Source organism: Poecile atricapillus, chromosome 29 (genome assembly GCF_030490865.1).
Source record: "Poecile atricapillus isolate bPoeAtr1 chromosome 29, bPoeAtr1.hap1, whole genome shotgun sequence".
Taxonomy (NCBI): Eukaryota; Metazoa; Chordata; class Aves; order Passeriformes; family Paridae; genus Poecile; species Poecile atricapillus.
The window spans coordinates 4,485,497-4,503,136 of record NC_081277.1 but is presented as its reverse complement, the minus strand read 5'-3'; the positions used below and the strand labels follow the sequence as shown (position 1 = coordinate 4,503,136).

The 17,640-nt window shown below is 59.3% G+C and overlaps 1 protein-coding gene across 3 annotated transcripts in view; it reads left to right on the top strand.

Annotated features, from left to right (window-relative positions):
* The window catches only part of TET3 (tet methylcytosine dioxygenase 3), a 26,873-nt gene extending 9,233 nt beyond the window's left edge, over positions 1 to 17,640 (top strand). For 2 of the 3 annotated variants that reach the window (XM_058859219.1, XM_058859220.1), the window contains exons 2-9: positions 7,221 to 9,435; positions 10,710 to 10,800; positions 11,680 to 11,773; positions 12,460 to 12,668; positions 13,466 to 13,616; positions 13,971 to 14,060; positions 14,775 to 15,588; positions 15,907 to 17,640. In XM_058859219.1, coding sequence (XP_058715202.1) covers positions 7,266 to 9,435; positions 10,710 to 10,800; positions 11,680 to 11,773; positions 12,460 to 12,668; positions 13,466 to 13,616; positions 13,971 to 14,060; positions 14,775 to 15,588; positions 15,907 to 17,627 — 5,340 coding nt within the window. In that variant the 5' untranslated portion in view covers positions 7,221 to 7,265 and the 3' untranslated portion in view covers positions 17,628 to 17,640. The remainder of the gene's footprint in view (positions 1 to 7,220; positions 9,436 to 10,709; positions 10,801 to 11,679; positions 11,774 to 12,459; positions 12,669 to 13,465; positions 13,617 to 13,970; positions 14,061 to 14,774; positions 15,589 to 15,906) is intronic. The other variant, XM_058859221.1, reaches the window with a different exon arrangement.

Genomic DNA, 17,640 nt, shown 5'->3' with positions numbered 1-17,640 from the left:
CTCTGTGCCTGCTCTGAGTGTCCCTGTCCTGCATGTGCCTGTCCTCAATGTCCCTGCTCTGTGTCCCTGCTCTGTCCCTGCCCTGAGTGTCCCTGCTCTGAGTGTCCCTTCTCTGTCCCTGCCCTGAGTGTCCCTGCCCTGTGTCCTGACCCCAAACATCTTCACTCTGAGCATCCCCCCTCCAAACATCCCAACCCCAAGCCCTCCCCAAGCATTCCTGCTCCCAACATCCCCTTGCTGAGCGTTCCTGATCCCAAAAACCCTCACCCCAAACACCCCAACCCCAAACATCCCCACTGCTGAGCATTCCCACCCTGAGCATCCATTCCCCAACCCTCCTGACCCCCAACATCCCACCTCAACCATCCCTTCCAAAAGGAAAATACTTTTCCTGGAGGAAACGAGGCAGTTGGAGGTGGGAACAAATCCTTCTTCCACCTTGGAAAAAATCCTCCATCTCCCTCGGAAGGCCCCGGTACCGGTGGGATGTCGGTGCAGGAGCTGGGAGTGGGACAATGTCACATTTGACCGGCTCATCACACCCCAAAGGAGAAGGAAAAAGGGGTGGAATGGTTGCTCCAGCGCTGCCCAGAGAGGGTTGTGATCATGGGTGTCCCCAAAAGTGCTCCTGGGACTGGAGTAAAGCAGCGCCGAGCTTCCCACAGCGTAAATGAGCTCAGCTCCCTCAGCATCGCCGTCATTCCGGCTTTTCTCCGGGCTAAATGAGGACAGGAGCGAGCAGCTCAGCCCCAGCGCTGGGGTCAGCCGGGGCCATGGAAACAGCTTGGAAAACAAGGCGGGAGAGGCGGCTGCGAGAGGCAGCGGCACCGCGAGCCGTGGGTACCCCGGGGGAGCCGGGGGGGAACCGGGGGGCTCTCAGCACTTCCAGATTTCCTTACATTTCCCTTTCCAGGGGCTGTCTGTGTGTCCATCCATCCGTGTGTCCGTGTCTCGAGTTGGATTTAGGTCATCTGCTCCTCTCTGGCTTGTGCTGATGGGTTGGGAGCGGGAAGGGGTTTCCCATCTCTTGGGGTCTGGAGGTGCTCGCCAGGAGAATCATTCCTGGTGGGATTGTGTGTGTGATTCCTGCTGAATTCCCAGGAGAATCATTCCTGGTGGGATTGTGTGTGTGATTCCTGCAGAATTCCCAGGAGAATCATTCCTGGTGGGATTCTCGTGTGATTCCTGCAGAATTCCCAGGAGAATCATTTTTGGTGGGATTCTCGTGTGATTCCTGCAGTGCTCCCCAGGAGAATCATTCCTGGTGGGATTGTGTGTGTGATTCCTGCAGAATTCCCAGGAGAATCATTCCTGGTGGGATTGTGTGTGTGATTCCTGCTGAATTCCCAGGAGAATCATTCCTGGTGGGATTGTGTGTGTGATTCCTGCAGAATTCCCCAGGAGAATCATTCCTGGTGGGATTGTGTATGTGATTCCTGCAGTGCTCCCCAGGAGAATCATTCCTGGTGGGATTCTCGTGTGATTCCTGCAGAATTCCCCAGGAGAATCATTCCTGGTGGGATTGTGTGTGTGATTCCTGCAGAATTCCCAGGAGAATCATTCCTGGTGGGATTGTGTGTGTGATTCCTGCAGAATTCCCAGGAGAATCATTCCTGGTGGGATTGTGTGTGTGATTCCTGCAGAATTCCCAGGAGAATCATTCCTGGTGGGATTGTGTGTGTGATTCCTGCAGAATTCCCCAGGAGAATCATTCCTGGTGGGATTGTGTGTGTGATTCCTGCAGAATTCCCAGGAGAATCATTCCTGGTGGGATTGTGTGTGTGATTCCTGCAGTGCTCCCCAGGAGAATCATTCCTGGTGGGATTCTCGTGTGATTCCTGCTGAATTCCCAGGAGAATCATTCCTGGTGGGATTGTGTGTGTGATTCCTGCAGAATTCCCAGGAGAATCATTCCTGGTGGGATTGTGTGTGTGATTCCTGCAGAATTCCAGGAGAATCATTCCTGGTGGGATTGTGTATGTGATTCCTGCAGTGCTCCCCAGGAGAATCATTCCTGGTGGGATTCTCGTGTGATTCCTGCAGAATTCCCCAGGAGAATCATTCCTGGTGGGATTGTGTGTGTGATTCCTGCAGAATTCCCAGGAGAATCATTCCTGGTGGGATTGTGTGTGTGATTCCTGCAGAATTCCCAGGAGAATCATTCCTGGTGGGATTGTGTGTGTGATTCCTGCAGAATTCCCAGGAGAATCATTCCTGGTGGGATTGTGTGTGTGATTCCTGCAGAATTCCCCAGGAGAATCATTCCTGGTGGGATTGTGTGTGTGATTCCTGCAGAATTCCCAGGAGAATCATTCCTGGTGGGATTGTGTGTGTGATTCCTGCAGTGCTCCCCAGGAGAATCATTCCTGGTGGGATTCTCGTGTGATTCCTGCTGAATTCCCAGGAGAATCATTCCTGGTGGGATTGTGTGTGTGATTCCTGCAGAATTCCCAGGAGAATCATTCCTGGTGGGATTGTGTGTGTGATTCCTGCAGAATTCCAGGAGAATCATTCCTGGTGGGATTGTGTATGTGATTCCTGCAGTGCTCCCCAGGAGAATCATTCCTGGTGGGATTGTGTGTGTGATTCCTGCAGAATTCCCAGGAGAATCATTCCTGGTGGGATTCTCGTGTGATTCCTGCAGAACTCCTGTCCCTGGCACGGTTCTCTGTTGTCACCAGCACCGTGGGATGTTATTTTAGGGTCTCCAGCACTCAGGGCTTCCCCCGTGGTGCCCCCAAGCCACCACCCCAAGCGAGGATCCCCGGGGTTGTTGCCAGAGGAGGAAAACCACAATCCGAGTGCTGGAGCTGGCTGGGCTCCACCAGAGTGGGGCCAGCAGCCAAAATTCCCTCTTGGCCGGCCCGTGCTGGCGGCTGGCAGCGGCTCCCGGTGACCTCCGCAGCTGCCGGCCGTGTCCTCGCCCCCAAAGCCACCCCTGGTGCCACCAAGGTGCTCCAAAGTGCCCCCAAAGCCACCCTGGTGCCACCAAGGTGCTCCTCTGTCCCCCGAAAGCCACCCTGGTGCCACCAAGGTGGCTCAGCATTCCCACTGAGCTTCCTCCACGCTCCAAAGTGTCCCCAAAGCCCCCCCTGGTGCCACCAAGGTGCTCCTCTGTCCCCCAAAAGCCACCCCGGTGCCACCAAGGTGGCTCAGCATTCTCACCGAGCTTCCTCTGTCCCCCAAAAGCCACCCTGGTGCCACCAAGGTGCTCCTCTCTCCCCCAAAAGCAACCCTGGTGCCACCAAGGTGCTCCAAAGTGCCCCCAAAGCCACCCCAGTGTCACCAAGGTGGCTCAGCATTCCCACCGAGCTTCCTCTGTTCTCCGCTGCTCCCGACCCCTTTGGCTCCCACCGAGGGGTTTAACAAAATCCCAAAATATTTATTTTTTGGGGAGTTTTTGGGGTTCCTGGTGTGGGGAATCACATTTGGGAGGATTGAGGGGTTTAAAATCCATTTCCCTGCTGGTTTTGGGTGGGTTTAGTTTGGGGTTTTGTACCAGCAAAGGGTTGAAAGGAATCTTTTGGAAAAGTGGAAAAGGGGAAAAATAAAGGGATGTGAGGAGGATGAATGGATGGATGATGGATGGATGGACAGGGTGTCCGTCTGTCCCACCAGGGACACAACTTCTCCCTGTTTTTTGGCTCAGTTTGATCCTACTTTGGGATTTGGATTTATAGGACTGTGGAATATCCAGGTTCCTGACTATATAGGATGTTTGGGTCGCTGGATCTATAGGATTGCTGGCCATATAGGACTCAGGAATTTAGGGCTGCTGGTTGTTTAGGGTTGGTATATAGGATTGTGGGACATGTCTTGCTGGATATATTGGGTTCCTGGCTTGTGGATGTATAGGATTGCTGATTTTATAGGGCTGAGGGATGTATAGGACTCAGAAATTTAGGGCTGCTGGTTTTTTAGGGTGGGTTTATGGGATTGTGGAACATGTTTTGCTGGATATATCGGGTTCCTGCCTTTCAGGATGTATAGGATTGCTGATTTTATAGGGCTGAGGGATGTATAGGACTCAGAAATTTAGGGCTGCTGGTTGTTTAGGGTGGTTTTATGGGATTATGGAACATGTTTTGCTGGATATATTGGGTTCCTGCCTTTCAGGATGTATAGGATTGCTGATTTTATAGGGTGCTGGATGGATAAAGCTGCTGGATGTGTAGAGTTGTTGCATATATGGACTGTTGGCCATATAGGATTGTTGGATGTATAGGTCCCACGCTTGGCTGTACAGGATGTTTAGGGTTGCTGGGTGCTGGATGTGTGGGATTGTGGAATATTTAAGGCTATATAATATATATATATATATAATATATATAATATTTAATGGATGTTTAAGCAGTTGGATTGCTGGTTGTGTAGGGGTTTTGTGGGTGTGCGGGTTCCTGGTTGTATAGGTTATATAGGGTGGGGGGATGTATAGGATCGCTGCATTTGTGGGTCACTGGATCTCCGGGGCAGTGGATCCGTGTGTCCGTGTGTCCGTCCATCCGTGTGTCCGTGTGTCTATCCATGTGTCCACGTGCCCGTGTGTCCGCGTGTCCATCGGTCCGTGTGTCTGTGTGTCTGCGTATCCGTGTGTCCGCGTGTCCGTGTGTCCATCGGTCCGCGTGTCCGTGTGTCCCGTGTGTCCATCCGGGTGTCCATCCGTGTGTCCACCCGCGTGTCCGCGTGTCCATCGGTCCGCGTGTCCGTGTGTCCATCCGCGTGTCCGTGTGTCCCTGTGTCCACCCGTGTCCATCCCCGTGTCCATGTGTCCGTGTGTCCATCCGCGTGTCCGTGTGTCCCTGTGTCCACCCGTGTGTCCGTGTGTCCGTGCGTCCATCCCCGTGTCCGTGTGTCGGTCCCGGGCCGGCCGCTCGGTACGTGCGCTGTGTCCCGGCACTAATGGCTCCCGGAGCCGGTTGTGCGGGGAGGGAGGGAGAGCCGGGGCTGCCGGGGGGGCTCCCCGGGCCCCGCTCGTTCTCTTCTCTCCCCCCGGGTCCCGCTCGTTCTCTTCTCTCCTCCCGGACCCCGCTCGTTCTCTCTCCCCGGGCCCCGCTCGTTCTCTTCTCTTCTCTCCCCCCGGGCCCCGCTCGTTCTCTCCTCCCGGGTCCCGCTCGTTCTCTCCTCTCCCCCCGGGCCCCGCTCGTTCTCTCCCCCCGGGCCTCGCTCGTTCTCTCCCCCCGGGCCCCGCTCGTTCTCTCCTCTTCCCCCGGGCCCCGCTCGTTCTCTCCCCCCCGGGCCGCTCCCGCCGCCGCCCGCGGCTTCTCCCTGCGCCCCCGGGAGTGCCGGAGCCGCCCCGAGCCCCGGCAGCGCGGGCATCCGTCTGTCCGTCCGTGTGTCTGTCCCTGTGTCCGTCCGTGTGTCCATCCGTGTGTCCGTGTGTCCGTCCGTGTGTCCGTCCGTGTGTCCATCCGTGTGTCTGTGTGTCCATCCGTGTGTCCGTCCGTGTGTCCGTCCGTGTGTCCGTTCGGGTGTCCATCCCTGTGTCCATCCGTGTGTCCGTCCGTGTGTCCCCGGGCTGGCATCACCCCCGCCACACTTCTGGGCTCCACCGCGTCCCCCCGAGCCCTTGGTGGGGTTCATCTCCCCGGCACTTGGGGAAAATCCCCTTTGGCCGGGCAGGAGGAGGAGGAGGAGGAAGAGGAGGAGGAAGATGACGGCGTGGGAAGGCCGGGCGAGGCTTGGCTTTGCCAAGGAGAGCGGAGGCGTTCTGTCCCCACCCTGCCCCGGCTGCGCTTTCTCCCCGGACCTGCCGGACCGGTCCCATCACTGGCACCGGAGCCCCTCTAAAAACCCCACGGGGGATCCAGAGCAGCGCCGTGTTCCCCTGGGGGTTTTCACCGCCGGAAAAAGGGGATTTTTGGAAAGAGTCGCGCTGGGAGTGGTTCCTCCGCAGTTTCGCCGGAGTCAGCAGCGTTCTTATCTCTCCAGCTTATCGTTCTTATCTCTCCAGCGTAGCCTTCTTATCTTTCCAGCGTGGCTCTGCTCAGGGTGAAGGACTCTGCGCCGAAGCCGTGGTGCTTGAAGGGTTAAAAAGGGCATTTTTGAACACCGGATTAACTCGGAGCTGCAGCTTCGTGTTTTGGGTCTCCCCACGAGTCTGAGCCGCGATCCCAGAGGCAGGAAACTCTGCCCACAGCCTCTGCTTGCTCTGGCCTGGTTTTTCCAGTGAACTTTGCTGTATTTTTAGCTTGCTGGAAGCTCCCCCTGGTTATCACAAACAGCCCAAATCCCCGCTGCTGCCGAGGTGGGACAGAAAGATCTGCTCCATCCCTGGTGGATCCCCTTGGAGGGTGTTGATTGGGGTGTTCAGTGCACATTTGGGGTGTTGGGTTCCTTGGGTGCCACCACCTGGCTCTGGATGGGGATTTTGTGTGTCCCTGGCTCTGGGTGGGTTTTTGTGTGTCCCTGGCTCTGGATGGGGTTTCTGTGTGTCCCTGGGTGCCACCACCTGGCTCTGGATGGGGTTTTGTGTGTCCCTGGCTCTGGGTGGGTTTTTGTGTGTCCCTGGGTGCCACCACCTGGCTCTGGATGGGGTTTTTGTGTGTCCCTGGGTGCCACCACCTGGCTCTGGATGGGGTTTTTGTGTGTCCCTGGGTGCCACCACCTGGCTCTGGGTGGGTTTTTGTGTGTCCCTGGCTCTGGGTGAGTTTTTGTGTGTCCCTGGGTGCCACCACCTGGCTCTGGGTGGGTTTTTTGTGTGTCCCTGGCACGGCAGAGGTGCCACCAGCACTTCCAGGAGCCCTGGCCAGCCGTGTTCATACAAACACGAGGTTATTTGAGGTGAAAGAACCCCTGGCACCGGCGTAGCCAACTCGGCGTCTTCCTGCCGTGCCGCGGCTCCCCTGGCTGCTCCCGGCCAGGATGTTCACTCCTGGCAAGGCTCCAAAATCCCCCCTCTCCTCCTCCTCTGGGGGCAACCGCAGCCAGGGACGCCCTCGCTGGGTGATGGAAATCCCGAACGCTGCCGTGAGCGATTTTGAAAGCCGCTGGCGGGGTGAGGACGTGGGTGGAGAGCGGCCGCCTTCCGAGCCGAGCTGCTCCTCGCTCAGCCGGGCAGAACCCGCGTGGCTTTGCCGGTGACGATCGATTTCTCCTGTGTTTTCATCCCCCCAGTCAGAAAAAGAGACTGGGAAAAGGGAACTAAAGGGAACAGAGGGAAAAAATCGGGTTGGGAGCGATGGCACGTGGGGATGGATACTCACATCTCCCTCTCCTCCCAGACAGGTTCGGCGGGCGACGCGTTTGATGGACCCAGCAGAAGCCAAATGGAAGAAGGGCCAATTAATTATGTGGAAGAAAGGCGGCTGAAGGAGGGCAGCGGGCTCAGCCTGGCCAATGGGGGCCGGCCGGAGGTGGGGGGTACGGTGCTGATGGAGCCCAGCGGCTGGTCGCCGGGCCAGCCGCCCGCCACCGGCAAAGCCCACTTGGAAGACGTCCGGAACCTGGTGGCCTTTTCAGCGGTGGCCGAAGCCGTTTCCTCCTACCGGCTCCCGCTGCCGGGGTCGCCGTCGCTGCTGTACGAGAAGTTCGACTCGGAGATGAGCCGGGGCGGGCTGGGCCCGGCGGAGGGGGTGCCGCGGGGAGAGGACCTGCACGCCCTCAAGGCCGCCCTGGCTTTGGCCAAGCACGGTGTGAAACCCCCCAACTGCAACTGCGACGGCCCCGAGTGCCCCGACTACCTGGAATGGCTGGAGCAGAAAATCAAGACGGCTCTCGGAGAAGAGCTGGCGTCACCGCGGCCCCGCTCCGCCGCCGCCGCCGTCCCTCCTCCTCCTCCCCAAGAAGGTGCTATCGACCCCCAGCCGGTGCCTGAGGCTGCCGAGCCGTGCCCGCCCGACGGCCTCCCCTTTTCCCAGAGCGCGTTGACCATCGCCAAGGAGAAGAACATCAGCCTGCAGACCGCCATCGCCATCGAAGCCCTGACGCAGCTCTCGGCCGCTCTGCCCCAGCCCGCGGGCGATGGGCAGCCCCCGCCGCCGCCGCCACCGCCCGTCCCCTTCGGCCCCGGCCCCCTCTGCCCGCCGGGGGCCGCGTGGCAGCGAGGGGACGAGCCCCGGTACCCGCCGGAACCGGGAGCAGCACCTGAGCCATTTTTCGGCGCGGCACCTCCGCGGGGGAACTTCGCGGCCTCGTGGGGGCTGGAGGCCGAGGGGGCAGCGGGGGCTGGAGACCCCATGGCAGAGCTGGAGCAGCTGCTGGGTAACGCTGATAACTACATCAAGGCGGCTTTCAAGAGACCCGAAGCCACGGCCGGCAAAGTGACAGCCCCCAAAACGGAACCCCCCGAGCGAGCAGCCAGCAAAGAAGCACCGGGCGGCCCCCATTTGCCAGCGGCACCGCCGGAGCCCGACCTGCACAAGAAGACGCAGCTGGTCCTGCAGCAGCATCTCCACCACAAGCGCAGCCTCTTCCTCGAGCAAAGCCTGGCGGCGACGGCGGCGGCGGCGGCGGCACCCCCAGACCGGCCCGGCGGCTGGTGGGCTCCCAGCACCCCGTCCGCGCCCCCCAAACCCTTGGAAAAGCAGCCCAAAGAGAAGAAGAAGAAAACGCCGCCCGAAAAGCCCCCGCCGGCCAAACCTCTCCGCAAGCAAGTGCAGATCAAGAAGGCGAAGCAGAAGGACTCGCAGCCGCTCTTCCCTCCCCTCTGGCAGATCAGCCTGGAGGGGTTTCGGGCGCCCGCCGAGCCCCCCGCAGAACCCCCCGCCGAAGAGATGCAAACGGAGCCGCCGCCGCCGCCGGCCTTCCCGCACCAGCCTCTTGCACTACCCCTGCCCTCCTCCGCATGCCCCCCGCCACCAAACCCCCTGGACGGCGTCCCCCCGGCTTCCGACTCTCAGGAAAGGGGTGCCCCCAGGGGGGGCCCCCAAATTCACCCGGCGCCGGCGGGCTCGGAGGAAGCTGCACCCCCGCCGGCCACCGCAGCCCCCATCATGGTGGATGACAAGCTGGAAGAGCTGATCCGACAATTTGAAGCTGAGTTTGGGGAGAATTTCAACCTGCCGCCCCCCGAAACGCCTGCGCTGCTCGCTCCTGGGGCTGCTGAGCTGCCGGGGGAGCCAGCAGCAGCCCCTCAAGGGTCGCCCACCGCCGCCCCGGCCCCCAGCAGCGCTCCCCAAGCCGGACCCAAAAGCATCTCTCCAGGGAAGGGGCTGCTGTCAGAGCCACCCTTCACCGCCCGCTCCCCCAAACAGATCAAAATCGAGTCTTCTGGTGCTATCACCGTGGTGTCCACCACGTGTTTTTACTCTGAGGAAAGCCAAAACCCGGACGCGGACGACGTGGACAGAACACCCACCAAGGACGAGGTGCCGCTGACGCCCACCCTGAGCGGCTTCTTGGAGTCTCCGCTGAAATACCTGGACACGCCGACCAAAAGCCTCCTGGACACCCCGGCCAAGAGGGCACAGGCAGAGTTCCCCACCTGTGACTGCGTTGGTGAGCGAGGGGCTGCGCTGGGGGGCGTGAGGAGGTGGCTTTGCAGGGTGGGATTATTGGTGGCACCAGCAAAGATCCCGTTTTTGGGGAGATGAAGATTTTTGGGGAGGTGAAACCCTGGTGCTGTGCAGCTCCCTTTTGTTTTCTCCTCTTTTACATTTGGATGGAAATCTCAATTCACTGCCAGTGCGGGGTTTGGATGAGCAGCAAAACCAAAGAACCATTGGGTTTTCATTCTATTTAACCTAAACCAGCTGAATCCCATGAATCCATGGTGGCCCCAGTGCCAAAATCCACCTAAACCTCCCTCTCAGCTGGTTATTCCTGGTACTTTCAGCCAAATTAGCTGGTTCAGGGTGCTTTAAGTAACCCAAACTTTGTCTTGATGCTTGTGCTGGAGAAATACTTGCTGCTGCCTTCTTTGCTGGCCAATCCCACTGGGATGCATTGGAAAATCACCAAACTCTTGGATTTGTGGGTTGTTTTTTTTTTGTGGTTTTTTTCTTTGCTGTGTATTGGTGTTTGTTAGACTTTGCAGCAAATGCTAAAGAATTCCTACCCAGTTTGAGGGAGCTGGATATTCCCTCCCCAATATTTAGACTGGACTGGGAGCAGCAGGGTGAGGATTTGGGGCATCCAGCTGGAAAAATACCCCCTCACTGCTGGGAAGAGGAGGGCTAAGCACAACCTGCACTTTATTAGCGGGGTTTATGATTATTTATTAATTTGCTTGTAAATGGCAGCAGGAATGAGCCCAAACTCTGCAGAGAGGAGTTTCTGAAGCCGCTCAAACCCAGTCTCGGAGTTTGCCAGGAAAAGATTTATTTAGGGGCTGGCAGAGGGGGGATTCCCCCCCTTCCCCTTCTCTGTTTTCTCAACTGTGGGAGAAAGAAATGCAGCAGGAGCCGGGCTCGCTGCTTTATTGGGTGCGGGAGCTGTAATAAAACGAGCTTTTTCCACACATCCCATATTGATCCCTGTCTGGACAGCTGCAGCCCAGCTGAGCCCGGCTTTCTCCTCGGGCTGGCTCCTGGCCAGCTGGACACGACAGGAATGAAAATCAGGGTGGTGAGAGCAGAGATCAGCACATCCCCGTGGGCTGGATGCTTGGCACATCCCTCAATTCCCCTTCGTGCCCCGGAAGCCCCCAGGGGTTTGGTTGTGTGAGGAGGGGGGTGTTGGTTGCAGGGTTGTATCCCCTGCATCCTTTGGGACATCCAGCAAAGGTTCAAAGCCCAAAATCTCTGTCTGTCCCCGCTCCTGTGTCTCTGCAGAGCAAATCGTGGAGAAGGACGAGGGGCCGTACTACACCCACCTGGGCTCGGGGCCCACCGTGGCCTCCATCCGGGAGCTGATGGAGGAGCGGTAAGAGACCCTCGGCACGGGGCTGGCACGGGGGCTGCCAGTGCAGGAGGGGCTGGGATCCTGCCAGGGGAATGGGGTCCTGCCAGGGGGCTGCCAGTGCAGGAGGGGCTGGGGTCCTGTCAGGGGACTGGGGGCTTCAGAGAGTGTGGGGTCCTGTCAGGGGTCTGGGGGCTTCAGAGAGTGTGGGGTCCTGTCAGGGGAATGGGGTCCTGTCAGGGGTCTGGGGTCCTGCCAGGGGGCTGCCAGTGCAGGAGGGGCTGGGGTCCTGTCAGGGGACTGGAGGCTTCAGAGAGTGTGGGGTCCTGCCAGGGGTCTGGGGTCCTGTCAGGGGTCTGGGGTCCTGTCAGGGGGCTGCCAGTGCAGGAGGGGCTGGGGTCCTGCCAGGGGTCTGGGGGCTTCAGAGAGTGTGGGGTCCTGCCAGGGGACTGGGGTCCTGTCAGGGGGCTGCCAGTGCAGGAGGGGCTGGGGTCCTGTCAGGGGTCTGGGGGCTTCAGAGAGTGAGTGGGGTCCTGTCAGGGAATTGTGGGTTTATGAGAGTGAGTGGGGGCTTGAGAGAGTGAGTGATGTCCAGTGAGGGTGAGTGGGGTCCTGCCAGGGCAGTGTGGGTTTGTGAGGGTGAGTGGGGTCCTGTCAGGGCAGTGTGGGTTTGTGAGGGTGAGTGGGGTCCTGTCAGGGCAGTGTGGGTTTGTGAGGTGAGTGGGGTCCTGTCAGGGCAGTGTGGGTTTGTGAGGATGAGTGGGGTCCTGTCAGGGCAGTGTGGGTTTGTGAACTGAGTGGGGTCCTGTCAGGGCAGTGTGGGTTTGTGAGGGTGAGTGGGGGCTCCTGAGGGGTCCATGAGGGCTCGTGGGGGCCGTGGGGCTGATGGCCATCCCCTGGCAGGTACGGCGAGAAGGGCAAGGCCATCCGCATCGAGAAGGTCATCTACACGGGCAAGGAGGGCAAGAGCTCCCGGGGCTGCCCCATCGCCAAGTGGGTGAGTGCCCTTCGTCCCCATCACAGCGTCCCCAAGCCTGTCCCCTCCGTGCTGGCCACCAGGAGCTCCCCCAGCTGCCCTGGCCACAGGTTTGTGGCTGGGAAGGAGGAATTGAGAGCTGTGTCTGTTACCTCTGAAGATGAATAGATCACATGGATACAGCTCGAGGTGTGGTGAAAAGAAGAGCAGAGTTTATTTTTCCTCCCAGGATTTATAGGTTTCTGACCACGGCCAGGGATTGGATGGTCAGGATAACACTTCCCACTGCACTGGCCATGAGAGAAAGAGCAGAGTTTATTTTCCCTCCCAGGATTTAAAGGTTTCTGACCACAGCCAGGGGTTGGATGGTCAGGATAACACTTCCCCACTGCACTGGCCATGAGGGATGCCCATCACAAGACGTGGAACAGAAAGAATGTCCACATATCTATAGTTACTGACTTGGGGAAGTCTTTAGAAAACCATGTCAGCAAGCTCAGAAGCTGAGTTTTCAGGGTGACTGTGTCCACCCCCAAGGAAACCTGGCTTCCCACCCTCGGCAGCTGTGGAACAGCAGCTCCCAAATCCCATGGGGGGAACGCACCCAGCTCTGGGGAAGGCCCCCAGGTCATCCTGGACACCCTTGTGGGGACCCTCCCCACCCCAGGAGGTGTTTACTGGTCTGACTTGGCCCCTCTGGTTCCCAGGTGATCCGCAGACACAACCAAGAGGAGAAACTGCTGTGCCTGGTGCGGCACCGGGCCGGCCACCACTGCCAGAACGCCGTCATCATCATCCTCATCCTGGCCTGGGAGGGCATCCCCCGCACGCTGGGGGACACGCTGTACCAGGAGCTCACCGACACCCTCACCAAGTACGGCAACCCCACCAGCCGCCGCTGCGGCCTCAACGACGAGTGAGTGCCACCAGCCCGGGCTGGGGACACGGGGCGGGAACGGGGTGGGGGAACGGGATACGGGAAATGTGGGAATGGGATGTAGGAAATGTGGGAATGGGATGTGGGAAATGTGGGAATGGGATGTGGGAATGGGATACAGGAATGGGATGTGGGGACAAAGTATGGGAATGGGATGTGGGAATGGGATGTGGGAAATGTGGGAATGGGATGTGGGAATGGGGTGTGGGAATGGGATGTGGGAATGGGATGTGGGAAATGTGGGAATGGGGTGTGGGAATGGGATACGGGAATGGGATACAGGAATGGGATGTGGGGACAAAGTGTGGGAATGGGATGTGGGAAATGTGGGAATGGGATGTGGGAATGGGGTGTGGGAATGGGATGTGGGGACAAAGTGGGAATGGGATGTGGGGACAAAGTGTGGAAATGGGATGTGGGAATGGGATGTGGGAATGGGATTCAGGAATGGGATTCAGGAACAGGGTGTGGGAATGGGATATGGAAATGGGATGTGGGAACGGGATATGGAAATGGGATGCAGGAACAGTGTGTGGGAATGGGATGCAGGAACAGGGTGTGGGAATGGGATGCAGGAACAGTGTGTGGGAATGGGATGTGGGAATGGGATATGGAAATGGGATGCAGGAACAGGGTGTGGGAATGGGATGCAGGAACAGGGTGTGGGAATGGGATGCAGGAACAGGGTGTGGGAATGGGGTGCGGGGCTCCCTGCCATTCCCAGACACCTCACGGCAGCGGTGCTGACGCTCCTGCGCCGTGTCCCCTCCCCGCAGCCGCACCTGCGCGTGCCAAGGCAAGGACCCCAACACCTGCGGCGCTTCCTTCTCCTTCGGCTGCTCCTGGAGCATGTACTTCAACGGCTGCAAATACGCCCGCAGCAAAACTCCCCGCAAGTTCAGGCTGGTGGGAGACAATCCCAAAGAGGTGGGTGATGGGGTGGAGAGGGCACAGCGCCGGTGGGGTGCTGGTTTGGAGCTCCTTTCCTTTCAGGTCTCTGAAAATTGGATTCCTTGTGGGGTGTTTTGTGGAGTAGAGGGATGAGGAGAAGGAAGGTGGAAAGAATGGGGATTTGTAGAATCCCAGGGAAGAGCCAGAGGGCTCTTTGGTCGAGTGAGTGGAAGCACAGCAGACATTGAGGCTGGAGGTTGAGTGAGGAATCCTCACGAGGAATTTAAGATATCGAGGGAAGCGTTGGGTGCCGTGTGGGGTCTGTGGGCTCTGTCCCCAGTTCCATCCCTGAATCCCCTGGGTAATCTCCTCCCCTTTTCCCTTCCACAGGAGGAGCTGCTTCGGAGAAGCTTTCAGGACTTGGCCACCGAGGTTGCTCCGCTTTACAAGAGGCTGGCGCCGCAAGCCTACCAAAACCAGGTGCTGGTCTGTCTCATTAAGGACTTTTGGATTTGGGTTCTTTTTCCGTTTGAACTGAAGATTGATGAGAGGGAGGCAGTTTTGGTCTCAGTTGTTTATTTTTTCTTATCAGCATTACAAGGTACAAGGAGCTGTGTGCACTATGATAGAGAAGGGGTAAAATGGCTCACAAAGATCCTCTTCAAGGTCTTTTATATGTCCATTTACCCAATTAACAGGTGCCAACTAAATTATTATTCTTAGTGACCCAATGACCCAACACCTGAGTGCTGCACTGTGACATTTTCTACCCAATCACTTAAAACCACCCAAAAACCCCCAGGAGAAGATGAAGAAGAAAGAAGAAGGACAAGAGACAACACCCCAAATCCTCCATCCTGTCTTTTGCTCTCTAAACTACCTTAAACTCTAAACCTCAACCCATTCACCCAGTGACTCAAGAAACTTTCTAATTCACACATTTACACTTTTCCTATCTAACTTTAATATTTGTTTTCATGTATCACCATGGAAACATGCACATGAATTTCATGTTATATGAAATTCAGTGTTTCCTTAAATCCTAGAACTAAATATTAGAAACAAGGGCACACAGTCTGTATCTCAGACTCCAACACTGGTCATGCCATCCCTCGGCGACGGTGGCCCCGCGGCAGGAATGGGTGCGGGGTGGTGGCCTTGGGGACTTTGGGTGACCGGCTCCTCCTTCCCCAGGTCACCAACGAGGACGTAGCGATCGACTGCCGGCTGGGCTTGAAGGAGGGGAGGCCATTCTCGGGGGTGACAGCGTGCATGGACTTCTGTGCTCACGCTCACAAGGACCAGCATAACCTCTACAACGGCTGCACCGTGGTAAGCAGGAGCTGGGCAGGGCTTTTCGGGGTGCTCCCCGCTTCATTTGGGGTGCTCCTGTTTGTGGGGCTTCATCCCCAGCTGTCCCACCCCTCGTGGCTCCGGGTCTTTGGTGTGGGCACACCTCACATGAGCTGCTCAGGTCTCACAGGAGCCACTTTTGTCCGACCCAAACCCCGTGGGAGGTTTCCAAATTCCGGCTGGGACCAGAGCAGGCTGTGGGGATGCCAGGCTGGTGTGGCTTCACTCCAGTGTGGGGGAGAAATGGGGAGGAGGTTTGGCTCGTCCAGCACGAGCCACATCCATCAGCATCCCGCTGACAGCACCTGCCCTGGCCAGGTCTGCACGCTGACCAAGGAAGACAATCGTGTGGTGGGGAAAATCCCCGAGGATGAGCAGCTGCACGTCCTCCCCCTCTACAAGATGTCCAGCACGGATGAGTTCGGCAGCGAGGAGAACCAAAACGCCAAGGTGGGCAGCGGGGCCATCCAGGTGCTCACATCCTTCCCCCGCGAGGTCCGCAAGCTGCCCGAGCCCGCCAAGTCCTGCCGGCAGCGGCAGCTGGAGGCCAGGAGAGCCGCTGCCGAGAGGAAGAAGCTGCAGAAAGAGAAGCTGATGACGCCGGAGAAGATCAAGCAGGAAGCGCTCGAGCTCCCCACACTCCAGCCAAATGCAGGTAACGGGGGCAGAGGTGAGGTGCTGCTGCCCCGAGGCGCCCGGAGAGCGCGTGAGGGGATGGGGATGTGGTGTTGGGGACTTTCTTGGGCTGCTGTTCTGTGTTTGTGGTGCTGGACGGCACCTCTGTGGGTTTCTCACAAAGGTGCGAATCGATGCCGCTGCACCAGGCGGTGGTAGGCGACGCCAACCTCTGCAGTTGGCTGCAAACCCCTCACCGTGGCATTTCTGAGTCTGGCCGACCGTTCTGGGGTCCTGGCTCCCCTCTGGTGTCTCCCTCGGCCGGCGGGTCACCGGGGCTGTGTGTGCTGTCCCACAGGTATGGCGTTGAAAGGCGGGCTACCCCCGCAGCCGCTGAAACCTTCCATCAAGGTGGAACCCCAGAGCCATTACAACGCCTTCAAGTACAACGGCAACGCGGTGGTGGAGAGCTACTCGGTGCTGGGCAGCTGCCGGCCCTCCGACCCGTACAGCATGAACAGTGTTTACTCTTACCATTCCTACTATGCACAGCCCAATCTGCCTTCCGTGAACGGGTTTCATTCCAAGTTCGCGCTCCCCTCCTTCGGGTATTACGGCTTTTCCAGCAACCACGTGTTCCCCTCGCAGTTTCTCAATTACGGGGCGCCCGAGAGGAGCGGGAGCGGCTGGGTGAGCAACGGCTACGAGAAGAAGCCCGACGTGTCGGCGCTGCAGGAGAACCTCAACCACACCTACGGGAACAGCGGTTTCCCTGAGCCCCTCCCGCACGGCGTGCGGAGCAAAAACCATCACCAGCGCACCTACGAGCGAGCCAACCGCTACGCCAGCCAGCAGAAAGCAGCGGCGGCAACGGCCGGGGCGCACAGGACTAGCTCGGGCTCGGAGGAGGCGCCGTCCTTTGCACAGAACTGTTTCGGCAGCCGGCCCATCAAGCAGGAGCCTCCAGACCCCCCGCCCGCCATCGAGCCCCTTCCTGGCGCCGCGGCGGCGCCCGGCGCCGGCTTAACGCTGCCGGCCGTCCCCGCTCACGGCGCGGCGCCGGAGCAGCGCTGGAGCCCCTTCAAGGCTTCCCCCGAGAGGACTAGCACGGCCGAGGGCTCGTGGAGCGGGCTGGCGGCGGGCTCGGGCGGGCGGGAGAAGCTGAGCGCCTTCGACGCCGCCGTGCGCTTGCCGCCGCCGGAGAAGCAGTGGTCCAACGTCCTGGCGGGAGAGGCGGCGGCGGCGCACGGCTCGGGCTTGCTGCCGAAAGCGTGGAGCCCCTGCAAGCTGGGAGAGACGGCGCTGGCCGGCACGGGCACCCCCAGCCTGCTGGGGTCACTGGGGTTCAGCTCGGCTCTGCCGGGGCTCCCCGGCTTCCCCGAGGAGCCCTGGGGCTCCGTGAAGGTGGAGGAGAGGAGGACGCCGGCACCCAGCCCGGGGCTGCCGGAGAAGCCGTGGGAGGCAGCGGTGGGCGAGAAGGGGGTGGCGGGACCCCGCCGGGAGAAGCCGTGGGACCCCTTTGGCCTGGAGGAGGATCTGCCTCCAGAGAAGGCGGTGAAGGAGGAAGAGGAAGAGGAGGAGGAAGAGGAGGAGGAAGAGGAAGAGGAGTGGTCGGACAGCGAGCACAACTTCCTGGATGAGAACATCGGCGGCGTGGCCGTGGCGCCGGCCCACGGCTCCATCCTCATCGAGTGCGCCCGCCGCGAGCTGCACGCCACCACCCCGCTGAAGAAACCCAACCGCTGCCACCCCACCCGCATCTCCCTCGTCTTCTACCAACACAAGAACTTGAACCAGCCCAACCACGGCCTGGCGCTGTGGGAGGCCAAGATGAAGCAGCTGGCGGAGCGGGCTCGGGCCCGGCAGGAGGAGGCGGCGCGCCTGGGGCTGCCGCCGGACGCCAAAGCCTTCGCCAAGAAGCGCAAGTGGGGCGGCGCCTTGGCCACCGAGGCGCCCAGCAAGGAGAGGAGGGACTCGGTCCCCACGCGGCAGGCGGTGGCCATCCCCACCAACTCCGCCATCACTGTGTCCTCCTACGCCTACACCAAGGTGACGGGCCCCTACAGCCGCTGGATCTGAGACGGAGGCGACC